Raw genomic sequence first — 18,060 nt, forward strand, 5'->3', positions numbered from 1 at the left:
CGGGGTAGTAAGCATGTTAGCGGGGTGGTCAGCATGTTAGCGGTGTGGTCAGCATGTTAGCGCATGTTAGCGGTGTAGTCAGCATGTTAGCGGTGTAGTCAGCATGTTAGCAGTGTAGTCAGCATGTTAGCGGTATAGTCAGCATGTTAGCGGTGTGGTCAGCTGTTAGCGGTGTGGTCAGCATGTTAGCGGTGTGGTCAGCATGTTAGCGGTGTGGTCAGCATGTTAGCGGTGTGGTCAGCATGTTAGCGGGGTAGTCAGCATGTTAGCGGGGTAGTCAGCATGTTAGCAGTGTAGTCAGCATGTTAGCGGGGTAGTCAGCATGTTAGGGGGTTTTAAGTCACATAAAAAAAATCTGAGCGGTAGATTGAATTTTGACTCAGAAAGTGATTTTGACTTAGAAAAGGTTGGTGACCACTGCTATACTACATACACATAAACAGTATGCTATTATTGGCCAAAGTCTTGGCCAACCACCGAGAGCCTAAAGTCATGACCTCTCTGGACTGAGGTTGCCACAACAGTGACCACTCACCTCTTCATGATGTGTTTCCCTATCTCAGTGGAGCCAGTAAAGCCAAGCTTCCGGACGTCCGGGTGGTCGGACAGACGCTGGCCCACCAGAGCACCTGAGAGACAGCAGAAGAAGAACCAGCACACCGTCAGCACCACAACAAAACCTTGTATCTCCTATAAGTCAACTTTTCAGTCATCTGAGAAAAAATGGTGCACCTTCCCAGATTCTCTATTGCAGGGGGTGAGAGGACAACTGACATGCAGCCAAAAAACAGGTGTGTAAAGAAAAGATAGGAGCAACTCTTTCGATATGAACATTTGTATAAAACAACGATCAAAAACAGAAAAGCATGTTTACCTGATCCAGGGAGGATATTGATCACTCCCTTGGGGAATCCTGCCCTCGCAGCCAATTCAGCAAACTTCATCGCTGTCAGTGGAGTCACCTAGGGACCATAGGAATATACACACAACCAAAATGATTGAACATGCTAGCTTTAGGCAATTCATATACCTTGACAAATGCAGGTACAGTGGGGCAAAAAAAGTATTTAGTCAGCCACCAATTGTGCAAGTTCTCCCACTTAAAAATATGAGAGAGGCCTGTAATTTTCATCATAGGTACACTTCAACTATGACAGACAAAATGAGAAGAAAAAAAATCCAGAAAATCACATTGTAGGATTTTATATGAATTTACTTGCAAATTATGGTGGAAAATAAGTATTTGGTCACCTACAAACAAGCAATATTTCTGGATCTCACAGACCTGTAACTTCTTCTTTAAAAGGCTACTATGTCCTCCACCTGTTACCTGTATTAATGGCACCTGTTTGAACTTGTTATCAGTATAAAAGACACCTGTCCACAACCTCATACAGTCACACTCCAAACTCCACTATGGCCAAGACCAAAGAGCTGTCAAAGGACACCAGAAAAAAGATTGTAGACCTGCACCAGGCTGGGAAGACTGAATCTGCAATAGGTAAGCAGCTTGGTTTGAAGAAATCAACTGTGGGAGCAATTATTAGGAAATGGAAGACATACAAGACCACTGATAATCTCCCTCGATCTGGGGCTCCACGCAAGATCTCACCCCGTGGGGTCAAAATTATCACAAGAACGGTGAGCAAAAATCCCAGAACCACACGGGGGGGATCTAGTGAATGACCTGCAGAGAGCTGGGACCAAAGTAACAAAGCCTACCATCAGTAACACACTACGCCACCAGGGACTCAAATCCTGCAGTGCCAGACGTGTCCCCCTGCTTAAGCCAGTACATGTCCAGGCCCGTCTGAAGTTTGCTAGAGAGCATTTGGATGATCCAGAAGAAGATTGGGAGAATGTCATATGGTCAGATGAAACCAAAATCTAACTTTTTGGTAAAAACTCAACTCGTCGTGTTTGGAGGACAAAGAATGCTGAGTTGCATCCAAAGAACACCATACCTACTATGAAGCATGGGGGTGGAAACATCATGCTTTGGGGCTGTTTTTCTGCAAAGGGACCAGGACAACTGCTCCTTCCATCAGCAAGGGCATTGAAGATGAAACGTGGCTGGGTCTTTCAGCATGACAATGATCCCAAACACACTGCTCGGGCAATGAAGGAGTGGCTTCGTAAGAAGCATTTCAGGGTCCTGGAGTGGCCTAGTCAGTCTCCAGATCTCAACCCCATAGAAAATCTTTGGGGGGAGTTGAAAGTCCGTGTTGCCCAGCAACAGCCCCAAAACATCACTGCTCTAGAGGAGATCTACATGGAGGAATGGGACAAAATACCAGCAACAGTGTGTGAAAACCTTGTGAAGACTTACAGAAAACGTTTGACCTCTGTCATTGCCAACAAAGGGTATATAACAAAGTATTGAGATAAACTTTTGTTATTGACCAAATACTTATTTTCCACCATAATTTGCAAATAAATTCAATTAAAAATCCTACAATGTGATTTTCTGGATTTTTTTCCCTCATTTTGTCTGTCATATTTGAAGTGTACCTACGATGAAAATTACAGGCCTCTCTCATCTTTTTACGTGGGAGAACTTGCACAATTGGTGGCTGACTAAATACTTTTTTGCCCCACTGTATCTCAGGCATACTGTATCAAATGGATTGAAATCAGTTGTACCCCTGTAAAAAGACTGCTTCTGTAACTTTATTGAAGGACACGCTAACAATAGTCAGGAGTTGGCTAAACCCCATAGGCCAATCAATCAAATGTATTATATAAAGCACATTTTACATTAGCAGTTGTCAAAAAGTGCTTTACAGCAACCCAGCCTAAAACCCCAAAGAGCAAGCAATAAAGAGGGAAATGCACGGTGACTAGGAAAAACTCCCTAGGAGGCTGGAATCTATGAAGAATCCTAGAGAGGAACCAGGCTCTGAGGGGTGGCCAGTCTTCTGGCTGTACAGGGTACAGATTTAATAGTACATGTGGCCATATCGCTTTTGAAATCATTCAAACGGATCACGCTGACTAAATGCCCCATTGGAAAAGGGGTTGAAACCCGTGGAGGCTGCTGAGGGGAGGACAGCTCATAATAATAGCTGGAATGGAGCAAATGGAATGGCATCAAACACATGCGTTTGATGTATTTGATACCATTCCAATGATTCTGCTTCAGCCATTACCACGAGTCCATTATCCCCAATTAAGGTGCCACCAACCTCCTCTGGTAGAACATTTTCTGTACAGTACACAATTTAGTGTCTGGACACCAGTGCACTGCCCCCTAGTGCACAGTACAGTACAGAACATTTTACAATATCCCTTTGTTCCCCTCTTTAGTGAAAAAATATGAACAGGATTGTGATGCTCCTTACTTGGGCAGGTTTGAGGACCACAGTGTTACCAGCAGCCAGACAGGCAGCTGTTTTCCAGGCCAACATCATGAGAGGGTAGTTCCAGGGAATTACAATAGCACACACTCTGAGAGTTAAAATGACAAATATGCTTATTCTCAAAATCTTGTTTTGACCCAAAAATGGATTAGCTATGTATTTGCATGTGGCTGGTGTATCTCACCCGATTGGTTCTTTCTTGGTGAAGGTAAGGTTGCGATTGGGTCGGGCCTGGTTGATGGGGATGGTGCAGCCCTGTAGAAGGAGACAGTCACTGATCATGAACATAAACTTAAACATAAAATCAAAGTTTCTTGGTCGCATAGAAAGTTAAGTGGATGTTAACACTGGAGTAGAATGTCAAAAGAATAATAAAAAAATCTAGAAATATCAGAACAAATTCATATTACAATCCAAATAACACAGAAGAATAATTAGAAGCTTATAAAGTGAGTGTTATATTGCCTTATAAACATATACACTGAGTGTACAAAACATTAGGAACACCTGCTCTTTCCTTGACATAGACGAACCAGGTGAATCTCCAGGTGAAAGCTATGATCCCTTATTGATGTCACTTGTTAAATCTGTGTAGATGAATGGAGACAGGTTAAAGAAGGATTTTTGGTGTCAACATGGGCCATCATCCTTGTGGAACGCTTTCAACTCTTTGTAGTCTATGCCCCAAGAATTGAGTCTGTTCTGGGGGCAAAATGGGAGGGGTGCAACTCAATATTAGGAAGGTGTCCTTAATATTTTGTACACTCAATGTATATAGAACCTTATAGATGCAGTCAAAGCATTATGAAACTATAATAAAGCACTTAGGAATGACTGGCCCCTTACCTGTGGTATTCACAGTAGGTAACAAGTCTTTAATTAAAGGCCCAATGCAGTCAAAAACATGATTTTCCAGTGTTTTATATATATTTCCACACTATTAGGTTAGAATAATTTTGTGAAAATTATGATAATGCCGTTTTAGTGTTTTAGTGTACAAGCTGTTTCAAAAGATAGCCTGAAATTTCAGCCTGTTTTGGCGGGATGGAGGTTTGGCCTTCGATGGTGACATCGCCATGTGGTAAATGAGTTAATAGACCAATAAGAAAGAGTTTCAAACCGGTCTTCCAATAACAGCTCATTCACAGTTTTCCCTCCCCACTCAGACCACTCCCAGACAGTCCTAGCTAAATTATTGCTTGAGAAATTGCCCCTTTGTTAAGAACCTATTTTTGTTTCTTTTTAACCATTTAATAATTAAAGTACTTAATTGTTACCCAGAAACAATGTGATATTGAGATAAAAAAAACAGCTGCATTGGCTCTTTAAAGCACCTGCTTCTTTGTTGCACAAAATGAAAAACAGTGGTCAATATGGACAATGTTGTGATATCCCCCACTCTCTCACCTGGATCTTGTCACACCAGCCAGCGAAGTAGCGGAAGGTCTGGATGGACATGCCCACATGGGTCTTCAGGGCCAGTGTGTATACGGCCCCAGAGTCCATGGACTCTATGGTGGCTAACTCCTCTTGGTGCTCCTCCATCAGGTCAGCCAGCCTGTAGGGGGCAGTGAAGGGTTAAATGGTTTCATTTAAACATCTGCTACAGCAACGCGTTGGAAAATGCACCTTAACGGAAAATATTACACAAATCAAAAAGTGAAGTGTGACCTCACCCACGTCTTCAAAAAACATCTATATATTATCCTGTGTATCTTATAGACCCAGCGATACATGGTTGAATGCCTTATATAGTTGCCTGCATTTGAATGTTTCAAAGAACACCTGTATTATTATATGCGGCTGGGTCTTAGTCTTGTGTTGCATCAGAATTGGAGCCCTATTTGATACGGAACCTATGGGCCCTATTCCCTATGGATCCAGGTTAAAAGTACTGCGCTATAATAGGATGCTATTTTACATGCTTGTTTCTAATAGACTGACTTATATAGGAGTCTGCCTCTGTCTCTGGGGTTTATCTTTCCCCACTCTCCCTCCTCGAACGCCTCCTTGGCGGCCGCTACAGCTCGGTCCACGTCACTGGCTTGAGCTAAAGACACATCACAGATAGCCTAAAGAGAGAGCGAGAGAGATGGGAAACACAGACACACAAACACACATACTGTAAGAGTGATATCGTCACTTAATTTGTCATCGTCTGAGACAAACCAAATTGGTGCGAGCAGATCAAGTTATTAAGACCTTTAGGAAAACCATGGATCAGACATTAATGGACAAGTGAAAGCTAGCTCCCTACTGTTCCATCTGTGGGGTTGATGGTCTTGTACGTCTTCCCTCCCTCTGCGTCCACAAACTCCCCGTTAACGAAGAGCTGGTGGGGCATCCGGATGGTCATGTTGTTGATGTTCTTCTCCACCTAGTTACAGGACATTTACATTATGCTACCTAATCCAAAGGTCTTTTCAGGCTTGTTGTGTTCTTCCTTAGTGATCATGTTACTAACGCAGGAGACTGAAATAAGAACTGGAACGCCCTCCAAAGTTTCACTCCTGAACCTAACGGCCTACATTAGATTAGAGTATTGAGGATAATGCTGCTTCTGGTGGTAATAATGATGATGTTGGTTATGATAATGATGAAGATAGAGGATCATAGTAATAATGACGATGATGATGGTGACTCTTACGTAGTCAACGACCAGCTCCTCCTCGTCGTCCTCCCCTCGGAGCTTCCTCACACACATCTGGATGAAGTCCTGGAAGGTGGTGTTCATGTACACGTCCTCATTCTGCAGCTGACACCCACTGGCCCTCAGCTTCACCTCCTCCACCAGCCTGACAACATAACATAGGATTAACTTTATTGTACCAGAAGTAAAATATCATGCTTCTTCATCAACGTCTAATTTTATGTATGCTTTGGAGTTATTTACTTACTGCAGAGAGAGGGGGAGATGGAGGGGGAGTGGGGGATGGGGCTAGGGCGAGGTGGGGGGGTGAGAGGGTGTGGAGAGTGAGAGTGAGGGAGGGAAGCAAAGGAGGTGGTAGGGATGAAATAGGTGGTAAGGGTGAGATAGGGATGAAATAGGTGGTAGGGGTGAGATAGGGAGGTGGTAGGGGTGAGGTAGGGATGAAGGCGTGGTAGGGGTGAGGTAGGGATGAAGGTGGTGGTAGGGGTGAAGGAGGTGGTAGGGATGAAGGGAGTGGTAGGGGTGAGGTAGGTGGTAGGGGTGAAGGAGGTGGTAGGAGTGAGGTAGGTGGTAGGGGTGAAGGAGGTGGTAAGGGTGAAGGAGGTGGTAGGGGTGAGGTATGGATGTAGGAGGTGGTAGGGATGAAGAAGTTGGTAGGGTTGAGGTAGGAGGGAAGACGGTGGTAGGGATGAAGGAGGTTGTAGGGGTGAGGTAGGGATGAAGGGAGTGGTAGGGGTGAGGTAGTGATGGAGGAGGTGGTAGATGTGAGGATGTGATGTAGGGTTGAGGTAGGGGTGAGGGAGTTGATAGGGGTGAGGGAGTTGATAGGGGTGAGGTAGGAGGGAAGAAGGTGGTAGGGGTGAGGTATGGGTGAATTAGTTGGTAGGGATGAGGTAGGGATGTAGGAGATGGTAGGGGTGAGGCAAGGATGAAGGAGGTGGTAGGGGTGAGGCAGGGATGAAGGAGGTGGTAGGGGTGAGGCAGGGATGAATGAGGTAGTAGGGGTGAGGTAGGGATGTAGGAGATGTCAGGGGTGAGGCAGGGATGAAGGAGGTGGTAGGGGTGAAGGAGGTGGTAGGGGTGAGGCAGGGATGAAGGAGGTGGTAGGGGTGAGGTAGGGCTGAAGGAGGTGAAGGAGGTGGTAGGTGTGAGGCAGGGATGAAGGAGGTGGTAGGGATGAAGGAGCTTGTAGAGGTGAGGTATGGATGATGGAGGTTGTAGAGGTGAGGTAGGGATGAATGAGGTGGTAGGGGTGAGGTCGGGATGAAGGAGCTCGTAGAGGTGAGGTAGGGATGAATGAGGTGGTAGGGGTGAGGTAGGGATGAGGGAGGTGGTAGGGGTGAAGAAGGTGGTAGGGGTGAAGGAGATGGTAGAGGTGAGGTAGGGATGAAGGAGGTTGTAGAGGTGAGGTAGGGATGAATGAGGTGGTAGGGATGAAGAAGGTGGTAGGGGTGAGGTAGGGATGAAGGAGGTGGTAGGGGTGAGGTAGGGATGAAGGAGGTGGTAGGGATGAAGAAGGTGGTAGGGGTGAAGGAGATGGTAGAGGTGAGGTAGGGATGAAGGGAGTGAGGAATGGGGAAGAGGTGGCATTCAACTCCAGCTGCTGTAATGCGTTTCCCTTTTCATGGTAATCATTGATAGAAAAAACATTTCCCACTTGGTGTACTGTCTAAAAGCCATTGACTTGCACCCTTTGACCTTTTAGTCGTCCATGCTGGTGTGTTGTTTACCTGACCACGTCCATAGAAGCAGCCCCAGACTTGAAGAAGTCAGTGGAGTCCTCGATGGCATCCACATTAGTCAAGATGCTCTTCCACACACCCTGTCAATGGGACAAGACAACACTGTAAACACTGGTCTGGAGTCAGTTTATCAAGGGTTAAGGTGAGAGATAAACATTTACATTTACAACCTTGTTGAAATTTGCTGAAAAATCAGTGTAAGACAGATAGATTCAATAGTAAAGTGTTAGTACTTTATTTTCTTACCCTCATTTGCTCAGCGAAGGCCTTCTCCTCCTCAGTGAGCTCCACAGAAGCGCAGCTCCCAGAGCTGAAGTACCTTGCCGCCGCGATCATCTTCCCATCCTCAAACTGCAGGTTCTTCACTAGCAACTGGACAGACAGACATCATGCTGTTCAACATGTCTGCATGCACTGGTTTAGTTTGTTTCAAACAGTCCATGCCATTATATGCCATTATAATACACTGAATCCGGATTCAACTATCTATTCAGCTGGCTTCACATTAGGGAAAGGGGGATACCTAGTCATGCAGTACTAGGAGAGTGACCAGAGAGGTTCTTACTGTCTTTGGAGCTACCATAATGTTAACCAATAGCCATAGTGCAGCACAAGTTCCTGTCTGGGTAGTGGGTTTGGAAGAAATAGCGATTTAAGAGTCTGTCTGTGCTGAACATTTGAACCAAAAATAAAAGATAAGGAGGCGTGTACTTGGATTACGGAGAAGGAATGGAGAGAAAGAGTGGGGCAGAGGAGGTTGAAGAGAGAGAGGAAGGAAGAGGGTGAGGTTGAATTGGTTAAAAAAAAGGGGGAGATGGTTTAGTTGAAGAAGAATGGTAGAAAAGTGTAAGCAGATTGAGCAGGATCAAAGACAGGATGAGAAATGGAAGTCGAAGAAACCTTGTCGATGTTTGTACCATGTTTTGTGCTGCTAGCATGTTGTGCTGCTGCCATGTTGTGTTGCTACCATGTAGTTGTCTTGTTGTGTTGCTACCATCCTGTGTTTCCATGTGTTGCTGCCATGCTATGTTGTTGTCTTAGGTCTCTCTTTATGTAGTATTGTGGTGTCTCTCTTGTCGTGATGTGTGTTTTGTCCTATTTTATTTGATCTTTTATTTTTAATCCAAGCCCCTATCCCCGCAGGAGGCCTTTTGCCTTTTGGTAGGCAGTCATTGTTAACTGACTTGCCTAGTTAAATAAAGGTTAAATAAAAAATAAAAAGACTAAGTTTCCACTCCGGACAACAGGTGGCGATATAGTGCGGTATTGGGTTGCCGTGCACGCACTGTAAAATAGTAGAGTTAGCAGTGTTTACTTCCGGGGTCTCGGACTGACACATTTCACAAGGATTAAAATAAAAAGGTTTCCATTTATTTACCTTGCTAATAAAATACAAGTAACAGTGTATTTACAATATGTCAAAAATGCAATTGCTCAATATGTTTCTGCGCGAGAGATTGACAGCGGCTGCTGTTGAGATATTTGGAGTAGTTGAAAAGACGATAGTGGAGTATCAAGAAGAAATCACCCGTTCGAAGGAAGAGAACGAACGTTTACAGAAAATGTTGGATATGGTCATTAAACCTCATGTCAAGTTACATAGAGCAGGTTTGTAACGGCGACTATTTCAATGTACTGTTTGACTGGCTTTTAGTCTACTCTATGTCACTGCCCTCGCGATGCTTGCTATGATTAAAAATATCGTCCCCAGGGTCAGGGATCTTCAACTGAATTCAGCCGCGGGCCGATTGTTGGTCAGGGGGCTGGAACTTAATTACAAATAATTTGTAGACTGCAACTCAACCGCAAGAAGCCCAAACAAATAATACTTGACTAAAACATAATCATTTCAAACATTGCTTTTGTACATTTGTGTACGATCATATCTACACTACATGACTAAGTATGTGGACACCTGCTCGTCGAACATCTCATTCCAAAATCATGAGCATTAATATGGAGTTAGTCCCCCCACTCTTCTGGGAAGGCTTTCCACTAGATGTTGGAACAATGCTGCAGGGCCTTCCATTCAGCCACAAGAGCATTTGTGAGGTTGGGCGATTAGGCCTGGCTCGCAGTCGGCATTCCAATTCAACCCAAAGGTGTAAGATGGGGTTGAGGTCAGGGCTCTGTGCAGGCCAGTCAAGTTCATCCATACCAATCTCGACAAACCGTTTCTGTATGGACATCGCTTTGTGTACGGGGGCATTGTCATGCTGAAACAGCAAAGAGCCTTCCCTAAACTGTTGCCATAAAGTTGGAAGCACAGAATTGTTTTGACTCTAGAATGTCATTGTATGCTATAGCGTTAACAGTTCCCTTCACTGGAACCAAGGGGCCTAACCCAAACCAATATTCCTCCTCCACCAAACTTTACAGTTGGCACTATGCATTCGGGGAGGTAGCGTTCTCCTGGCATCCGCCAAACCCAGATTCGTCCATTGGACTGATAGATGGTGGAGCGCGATTCATCACTCCAGAGAACGCATTTCCACTGCTCCAGAGTCCATTGGCGGCAAGCTTTTCACCACACCAGCTGACGCTTGGCATTGTGCATGGTGATCTTGGGCTTGTGTGCGGCTGCTCGGCCATGGAAACCGATTTCATGACGCTCCCGACTAATAGTTATTTTGCTGACGTTGCTTCCAGGGGCAGTTTGGAACTCGGTAGTGAGTGTTGCAACAGAGGAAAGACTACTTTTATGCACTTCAGCGGTCCTGTTCTGTGAGCTTGTGTGGCCTAACACATTGTGGCTGAGCCATTGTTGCTCCTAGACATTTCCACGTCACAATAACAGCACTTAAAGTTGACAAGGGCAGAAATGTGACTAACTGACTTGTTGGAAAGGTGGCATCCTATGACGGTGCCACGTTGAAAGTCACTGAGCTCTTCAGTAAGGCCATACTACTGCCAATGTTTGTCTACGGAGATTGCATGGCTGTGTGCTCGATTTTATACACCTGTCAGAAACAGGTGTGGCTGAAGTAGCCGAATCCACTCATTTGAAGGAGTGTCCACATACTAGTGTTTGTATTATGCAGGGTAATACTTGGGAACATATTTACAGTCATGTCCAACAATTGTAAAAAATGTACGTTTTTGTGCGGGGGGCGGGGGAAATAAAATCACCTATGGGCCAAATTCGTCCCACGGGAGGGCAGTTGGGGAACCCTGGCCTAGTCAGACATTATTGTTCCAGCAACACCCCTTGACTTTTTACACATTTGGTTGTTTTACAGCCCGAATTTAAAATGGATTAAATTTACATTTTGTGTTACTGGCCTACACACAATACCCCATAATGTCAAAGCAGAATTATGTTTTTAGACATTTTTACAAATAAAACATTTAAAAGCTGAAATGTCTTGAATCAACAAGTATTCAACCCTTTTGTTATCGGGAAATTATACTTAAGTTAACGGGCAAAAATGTGCTTTACAAGTCACATAAGTTGCATGGACTCACACATAATAGTGCTTAACAGGATGTTTGACTGACTACCTCATTTCTGTACCCTACACATATAATTATCTGTAAGGTCCCTCAGTTGTGTAATGGATTTCAAACACAGATTAAATTACAAACACCAGGGAGGTTTTCCAATGCCTCGCAAAGAAAGGCATCTATTGGTAGATGGGTAAAAATAAAAAAAGCAGACATTGAATATCCCTTTGAGCATGGTGAAGTTATTCATTACACTTTGGATGGTGTACAAACACCCAGTCACTACAAAGATACAGGTTTCCTTCCTAACTCAGTTGCCGGAGAGGAAGGAATCCGCTCAGGGATTTCACCATGAGGACAATGGTGACTTTATAATACACTGAACAAAAATATAAAACGCAACATGTAAAGTGTTGGTCACATGTTTCATGAGCTGAAATAAAAGATCCCAGAAACTTTCCATACGCACAAAGTGTATTTCTCTTAAATTTAGTGCACAAATTAGTTTACATCCCTAGTAATGAGCATTTCTCATTAGCCAAGATATGCCACACCTGCCAGGTGGATAGATTATCAAGAAGCTGATTAAACAGCATGGTCATTACACAGTTGCACCTTGTGCTGGGGACAATAAAAGGCCACTCTAAAATGTGCCGTGTCTAGTTTTGTCACACAACACAATGCCACAGAAGTCTCAAGTTTTGAAGGCGTGTGCAATTGGTATGCTGACTGCAGGAATGACCACCAGAGGTGTTTGCAGAGAATGTACTTTTCAGTTCTCTACCATAAGCCGCCTCCAACGTTGTTTTACCCTATTTAGAGATGCATGTGAGTGGACGATGAACAATAGTGTCTTGGTGACAACATGACCGAGCAGCTTAGATTACTGTTTGATTTGAGAAGGGTGCTCCTCACTCACCACTTTTGTGACTGGCCATAGGCCGGTGCACCCGTATGAATCAAGGTTAATAGAACTCTCTCAGTGAGAGAATATTTGAAATAGACAAGATGGCAGAGTCTACAATGTTGGATTACTTCATGGAGCAAATTTTGGTTTAATAATGGAGCGTTTTCTAAGTTCAAACGAAACTCCTGCAGCTAGACATGGATGTTTAGAACACATACAGTACCAGTCAAAAGTTTGGACACACCTACTCACCTACTCATTTTTTACTATTTTCTACATTGTTGAATAGTGAAAACAAACTATGAAATAACACACATGGAAAAATATAGTAACCAAAAAAGTGTTAAACAAATCTAAATATTTGAGATTCTTCAAAGTAGCCACCCTTTTTGTCTTGACCGCGTTGCACACACTTGGCATTCTCTCAACCAGCTTCATGAGGAATGCTTTTCCAACAGTCTTGAAGGAGTTCCCACATATGCTGAGGTCTTGTTGGCTGCTTTTCCTTCACTCTGCGGTCCAACTCATCCCAAACCATCTCAATTGGTTTAAGGTCGGGTGATCTGTTGCAGCACTCCATCACTCTCATTCTTGGTCGTCTCTTAACAGTTGAGATGTGTCTGTTACTTGAACGTTGAAGCATTTATTGGGCTGCAATCTGAGGTGCAGTTAACTCTAATTAATTTATCAACTGCAGCAGAGGTAACTCTGGCTCTTCCTTTCCTGTGGCGGTCCTCATGAGAGCCAGTTTCATCATAGCGCTTGATGGTTTTTGAGACTACATTTGAAGAAACTTTCAAAGTTCTAGAAATGTTCCGGATTGACTGACCTTCGTGTCTTAAAATAATGATGGACTGTAATTTTTCTTTGCTAATATGAGCTGTTCTTGCCATAATATGGACTTGGTTTTTACCAAATAGGGCTATCGTCTGAATACCCTCCTACATTGTCACAACACAACTGATAGGCTCAAACGCATTAAGGAAAGAAATTCCACAAATTAACTTAACAAGGTACACCTGTTAATTGAAATTACATTCCAGATGACTACTTCATGAAGCTGGTTGAGAGAATGCCAAGAGAGTGTAAAGCTGTCAAAGTCTGGCTACTTTCTAGAATCTCAAATATAAAATATATTTTGATTTGTTTGACTACATGATTCCATATGTGTTATTTCTTAGTTTTGATGTCCTCACTATTATTCTACAATGTAGAAAATAGTACAAATAAAGAAAAACCCTGGAATGAGTAGGTGTGTCCAAACGTTTGACTGGTACTGTATGTTGTCTTCCAAGTAAGGAATTGGGGAAGTCTCATCAAGTAAAGATACATCAAAAATATCCAGTGCTACGCTTAACCTACTTCATAACACCGATCAGCAACCTGGAACAGTAACAATGGCTGTATTTGTAATGGCGAGCTTGCTGCAAACCTATAATGTCTGTCACTTTACTTGTCCCCTGTTACCGGTCAATCAACTTGCTAGAAGGCATTTATCATTTTCATAATTTCACAGTATTATTCCAACGTCATAGTGGCTAGCTAATAAAAGTACTGAGTCAGAGCAAACATAGCTAGCTAATACAGCCTGATACCAGTACTGGTGGAGGCTTAAAATCAGCATGTTGTTTGTGAAACAGTATCTTCTAAATCAAAGAGGAATAGACGAAGCATGAACAGAGTTGTGTATGGCTGCCTTTTCCTGTTACGCTCCTTGCCTATGGAATAGCCTGCAGACTAAACTTAAACTTGTCCCCCTTTCGCCCATTTTAAATATTTATTGGAGGATATTATTTTTGTATTGATTATAACTGTTTCGGGTAATGCAAGTTCTTGTGCTGTTAGGTTATTCCCCTGTGTGTAAATGTAATCTGTTTCTGTATTTTTGTGTATTATTTGTGATCGCTTTGTTGGTCTTGTGTAGTTTCTTAATCATTGTACCTAAACTGTATGTGTAAACATGTATACGCAGGGCCCAGCTGTAAAAGAGACCGTAGTCTCAGTCTGTGTTCCTTGTTGAAATAAAGGTATAATAATATGTTGGCTATATGAATAAAGATTTAATGTAGCCAAAGATTATAGGGTCCCCTAGGAAACACCGTACATCACTTTGGTTCCTACCCTGTCACAATAACTCATCCAAGGCATTTTTTTCAAACAAGACTGTATTGAAAGTGCCCACTATTATTTATATTCCATGATTCCAAAAGTTCGCCCAAGTGTTTTGATCTAAATTGCAATTGCAACATTTGGTTAAAAACAACACCTAGTATTTTTGCCCATATCATGGCGGTGTGGAAATTATCTCAAATGAGTACAGGAAATGCAGAAATTGATGGAAATTCAGGAAATTATTTTAGGTTGAAGTTGAATTGAACAGTATAAAACCATCAGAATGGAGAAAGACCCATTGAAATCATTTAGAATACATGTTGCCACCCTAGGGTCACGCACTACTCATAAAGCAAATGTAGAACTTTTATTATTAATCAAAAACATAAAATATTGTCAAATTTGAAAAATACCATGATATGATATTTTGGCCATAACGCCCAGCCCTACGCTCAACAGTTTCCCATGTGTATCATGGATGGTCCACCACCCAAAATACATCCAGCCAACTTGGCACAATTGTGGCAACCATTGAAGTCAACATGGGCCAGCATCCCTGTGGAATGCTTTCGACACCTTGTAGAATCCATTCCCCTACGAATTGAGGCTGTTCTATTGGCAAAAGGGGGAGTGCAACTCAATATTAGGAAGGTGTTCCTAAATGTTTTGTACACTCAGTATATATAAAATAAAGGAAAATCACATTTTTGAACGCACTTGGCCTTTAAACATTGAAAATATGAATGTCGATCTATTGAATAACATGTATTTGCCTGTCCTTCCCTCCAGACCCTAGGCAGCTCCATGACTCTGAAGAAGAGGTTCCCCTTGAGCAGGAGTGGAGGAGGGAAAGTTCAGAGCTCACACAAAGTACAGAGGAACAGGACCTCAGGACCAATCTGGGAGAAGAGCAAATGCAAGGGCCTGAGACTCATGGTCATAACATAGAGTTCGGGTTCACTCCTCCTTGTGTGAAAGGTGATTTTGTCCAGGACCCTTGGCCTTCACACCTTTTCCAAACCCAAATTGTGGAAGACAATGAGACGAATAATCTATCAAGCACCCTAGTGGAACACATTAAAACAGAACCTGATGGAGAGGACTATGGAGTACTAACGAGTGACCCACAGCTCATATTTGCAGTAAACGCACACTGTTCAGCAGCTCCGATTGAAAACATGCATGGAACAGAGATTGGAGGCCCTCTGCAACGGAAAACAAAGACAGGAAGACCATTCAGACATATAGGAACGCTGTCTGAACTTAAGAAGAGACGCGCTTTGTATGAGCGATTTCGTTGCCATGTCTGTGGAAAAGGGTTCCCAGCAAGGAATGGTCTGGGAGACCACATGACAACTCATACAGGGGAGAGACCACACAGCTGTCACCTCTGTGGGAAAGGTTTCAAAGTGAAGAGTCATCTGAAAGAGCATATCAGGGTTCACACAGGAGAGAAACCCTTTGTCTGCCCAGTCTGTGGGAAAGCGTTCAGGCAGGACGCCCATATGAAAGGACATTTGAGGGGGACTCACAAGGAGAAACCATACAGATGCCATGATTGTGGCGAAAGCTTCAGTCAGATGGGAGAGATGCAAGTGCATAGGACAGTGTGCTGTGGTCCAATTGTTCTGGGCCCAAATTTGATGTAACTTTCACTCCCTTGATGCCTTCGGTGACCAGGACGTTTTAGACTTGCAGCCATGATAAGGACCATTCAAATGTGTTATTGAACAAACAAAGGAAGAATGTATAAAGGTTTGAGAGAGCATCTCCTATATTTGTCAAAATTCATAAATAGGAGGGAGTTTCCAGAAAAAATGTAGCCTATGTGGTTGTCTGTATGTGGTGGTTGGCAAGTTTGTGTCCCATGAGAAATAGTTGTCAATGTAAGTAGTTCTCTGGTGCCTCATATTGTATAAATATACCCAAAAAATATTTGTGGAGCACCTTGAGTCCCTGATTGAGAGGTATGTGACCTATTTTGTGGGCTGTGTCTAATATCAATAATATCCTGTATATCTTGGATATCATTTCTCCCCTCCTGTTAGCTTTCTATGTGTTTTTGTGAGAGTGGAAGACATTCTCAATTTTGGAGAATCTCTCATAAGATGGGTAAAAGTAATGTACAACAATCCTTTATGTACAATTAATAAATAAATGGTTACTTCTGAGAACTTTGAATTGTCAAGAGGTGTAAAACAAGGTTGCCCTCTATCACCATAACTATTTATATGGCCATTGAACTGTTAGCTTTAAAAGATAACATTAAGGGGCTAAAAATGAAGGAAATGGAGACGAGTATCAATAGGCCAATGATTAAAGTTAGCTTGAGTCCTCAATCTTCAACCTTGAAGGGCCTTGTTGAGGACCTGGATAACTTCTCCAATTTCTCTGGACTAAAAAGTGTTATATTATGGATTGGGTCTCTAAAAGAAACTTTAAATTGTTATGTGGTCTCCCAATTAAATGGGCAGTTGGTGAAGTTGATGTGCTTGGTGTTTGAGTTTATTTTATTTTTACAGGGACAGTGCACATGAATCAACGTTTCAGTAAAAGTGCCGGTTTTAGCCAACCGGCTAATTTTCAACCGCAGTCCCTGGGCAGGTTATTAAAAACCATTACGATATAGACAATCATTGAGCAGTGAGCACACACAGAGCAACATAGGACAAGCAATACGTAGCATACAGACAGAGCAACATAGAGCAAAAAGCAGCAAGACAAAATTCATAAAAGCAACAAAGTGTTTCCACACCTCACAAGCTACAGACAACATGGAAAGCGGCAATACACAGCTAGGGATTATCATAAATCTGATTGACCTTTAGCCATGTCTTCATGCATTTTGTGAAAGTGTGATATGTGGTGCAGTGTATTCCAGATATGGGAAGCTCTCACAGAGAAAGTGGATTTACTAAAGGTGATTTTCCTTAAGGAAACTAAGGTCATGGCAGACCTTGTAGATCTGCTGCCATATGTTTGGGTTTTCTGTTTAACAAAAATACTGAGTGGAGGGGGAGCCAGGCCATTTAGGATCTTGAATACAAGACATGTCGGTGTATTGCACGAGATTTTCCCAACTCAGGAGCTCATGCTTTCTGAGGATGTAACAATGATGGCTATTGGGCTTCCTATCAAGCATTTTGAGAGCCTGTTTGTAGACAGACTGAATAGGTTTTAATGTTGTACAGCAAGCTTGGGCCCAACTAGTCAAGCCGTATGTTCATTGGGGGAGTATCAGATTTGATGTACATTTTTGCTACCTCTGTAGTCAAACAATTTCGTATAAATCGGAAATTAGCTAGTTTGAATTTTTCACATGCTTTTTAAAAGAGATGTTGGAGTCAAGTATGATGCCATGGTACTTAAAATCCGATACCAGCTGGTGCTTCTCCCCTGACACAGACATCTGGGTCAGTAGCATCTGTTGCCCTCTTTGTGAAGAACATGCAAACAGTTTTTTTCACAATGAGATGCAAACGCGAGTCACTGAGCCACTTTGTAACCTGGACCATTACAGTAGTGAGTTCTTGTGCAGCTTGTTGTTTGCTCTTTGCATGCACATATATCGCTGTATCATCTGCATACAATTGAACTTCAGTCCCAGTACAGACAGAAGGCAGATCATTAATGTTCAGGCTGAACAGGAGGGACCCCAGTATTGATCCTTGGGGCACGCCCACATCATAGCTAAGAGTGGGCGACAGCTCATTGCTCACTCTGACACACTGAGTTCTGCCTTCAAGGTATGATTTCATCCATCTCAAGGCATCGAGGGAAAAGTTGAACAATTTTGTGATGAGAATCTCATGGTTAACAGTATCAAAAGCCTTCATTAGGTCCAGA

At 43.0% G+C, this 18,060-nt stretch overlaps 2 protein-coding genes across 4 annotated transcripts in view; one reads left to right on the top strand and one right to left on the bottom strand.

Annotated features, from left to right (window-relative positions):
- Positions 1–18,060, bottom strand: part of LOC115143729 (cytosolic 10-formyltetrahydrofolate dehydrogenase-like) — a 45,347-nt gene that overhangs the window by 9,073 nt on the left and 18,214 nt on the right. For all 3 annotated transcript variants that reach the window (XM_029684212.2, XM_029684204.2, XM_029684218.2), the window contains exons 8-17: positions 7,998–8,123; positions 7,740–7,831; positions 6,007–6,154; positions 5,617–5,736; positions 5,304–5,431; positions 4,767–4,917; positions 3,544–3,614; positions 3,342–3,447; positions 875–962; positions 536–629 (exon numbers count right to left, since the gene is read on the bottom strand). In XM_029684212.2, the coding sequence (XP_029540072.1) occupies positions 536–629; positions 875–962; positions 3,342–3,447; positions 3,544–3,614; positions 4,767–4,917; positions 5,304–5,431; positions 5,617–5,736; positions 6,007–6,154; positions 7,740–7,831; positions 7,998–8,123 (1,124 nt within the window). The remainder of the gene's footprint in view (positions 1–535; positions 630–874; positions 963–3,341; positions 3,448–3,543; positions 3,615–4,766; positions 4,918–5,303; positions 5,432–5,616; positions 5,737–6,006; positions 6,155–7,739; positions 7,832–7,997; positions 8,124–18,060) is intronic.
- Positions 9,073–16,701, top strand: LOC115143750 (zinc finger protein 227-like). The gene is made up of 2 exons (XM_029684229.2): positions 9,073–9,359; positions 15,004–16,701. The coding sequence occupies exons 1-2, from the start codon at positions 9,167–9,169 to the stop codon at positions 15,861–15,863; spliced, it is 1,053 nt and encodes a 350-aa protein (XP_029540089.1). The 5' UTR covers positions 9,073–9,166; the 3' UTR covers positions 15,864–16,701.

The sequence above is a fragment of the Oncorhynchus nerka genome, linkage group LG2, assembly GCF_034236695.1.
Source record: "Oncorhynchus nerka isolate Pitt River linkage group LG2, Oner_Uvic_2.0, whole genome shotgun sequence".
Classification (NCBI taxonomy): Eukaryota; Metazoa; Chordata; class Actinopteri; order Salmoniformes; family Salmonidae; genus Oncorhynchus; species Oncorhynchus nerka.

Excerpts from the sequence above, each read along its gene's own strand:
- LOC115143750 (XM_029684229.2), top strand. The coding sequence starts at position 9,167 with ATGTCAAAAATGCAATTGCTCAATATGTTTCTGCGCGAGAGATTGACA. Across the intron at positions 9,360-15,003 it reads TGTCAAGTTACATAGAGCAG|ACCCTAGGCAGCTCCATGAC; the intron begins GTTTGTAACGGC and ends CCTTCCCTCCAG.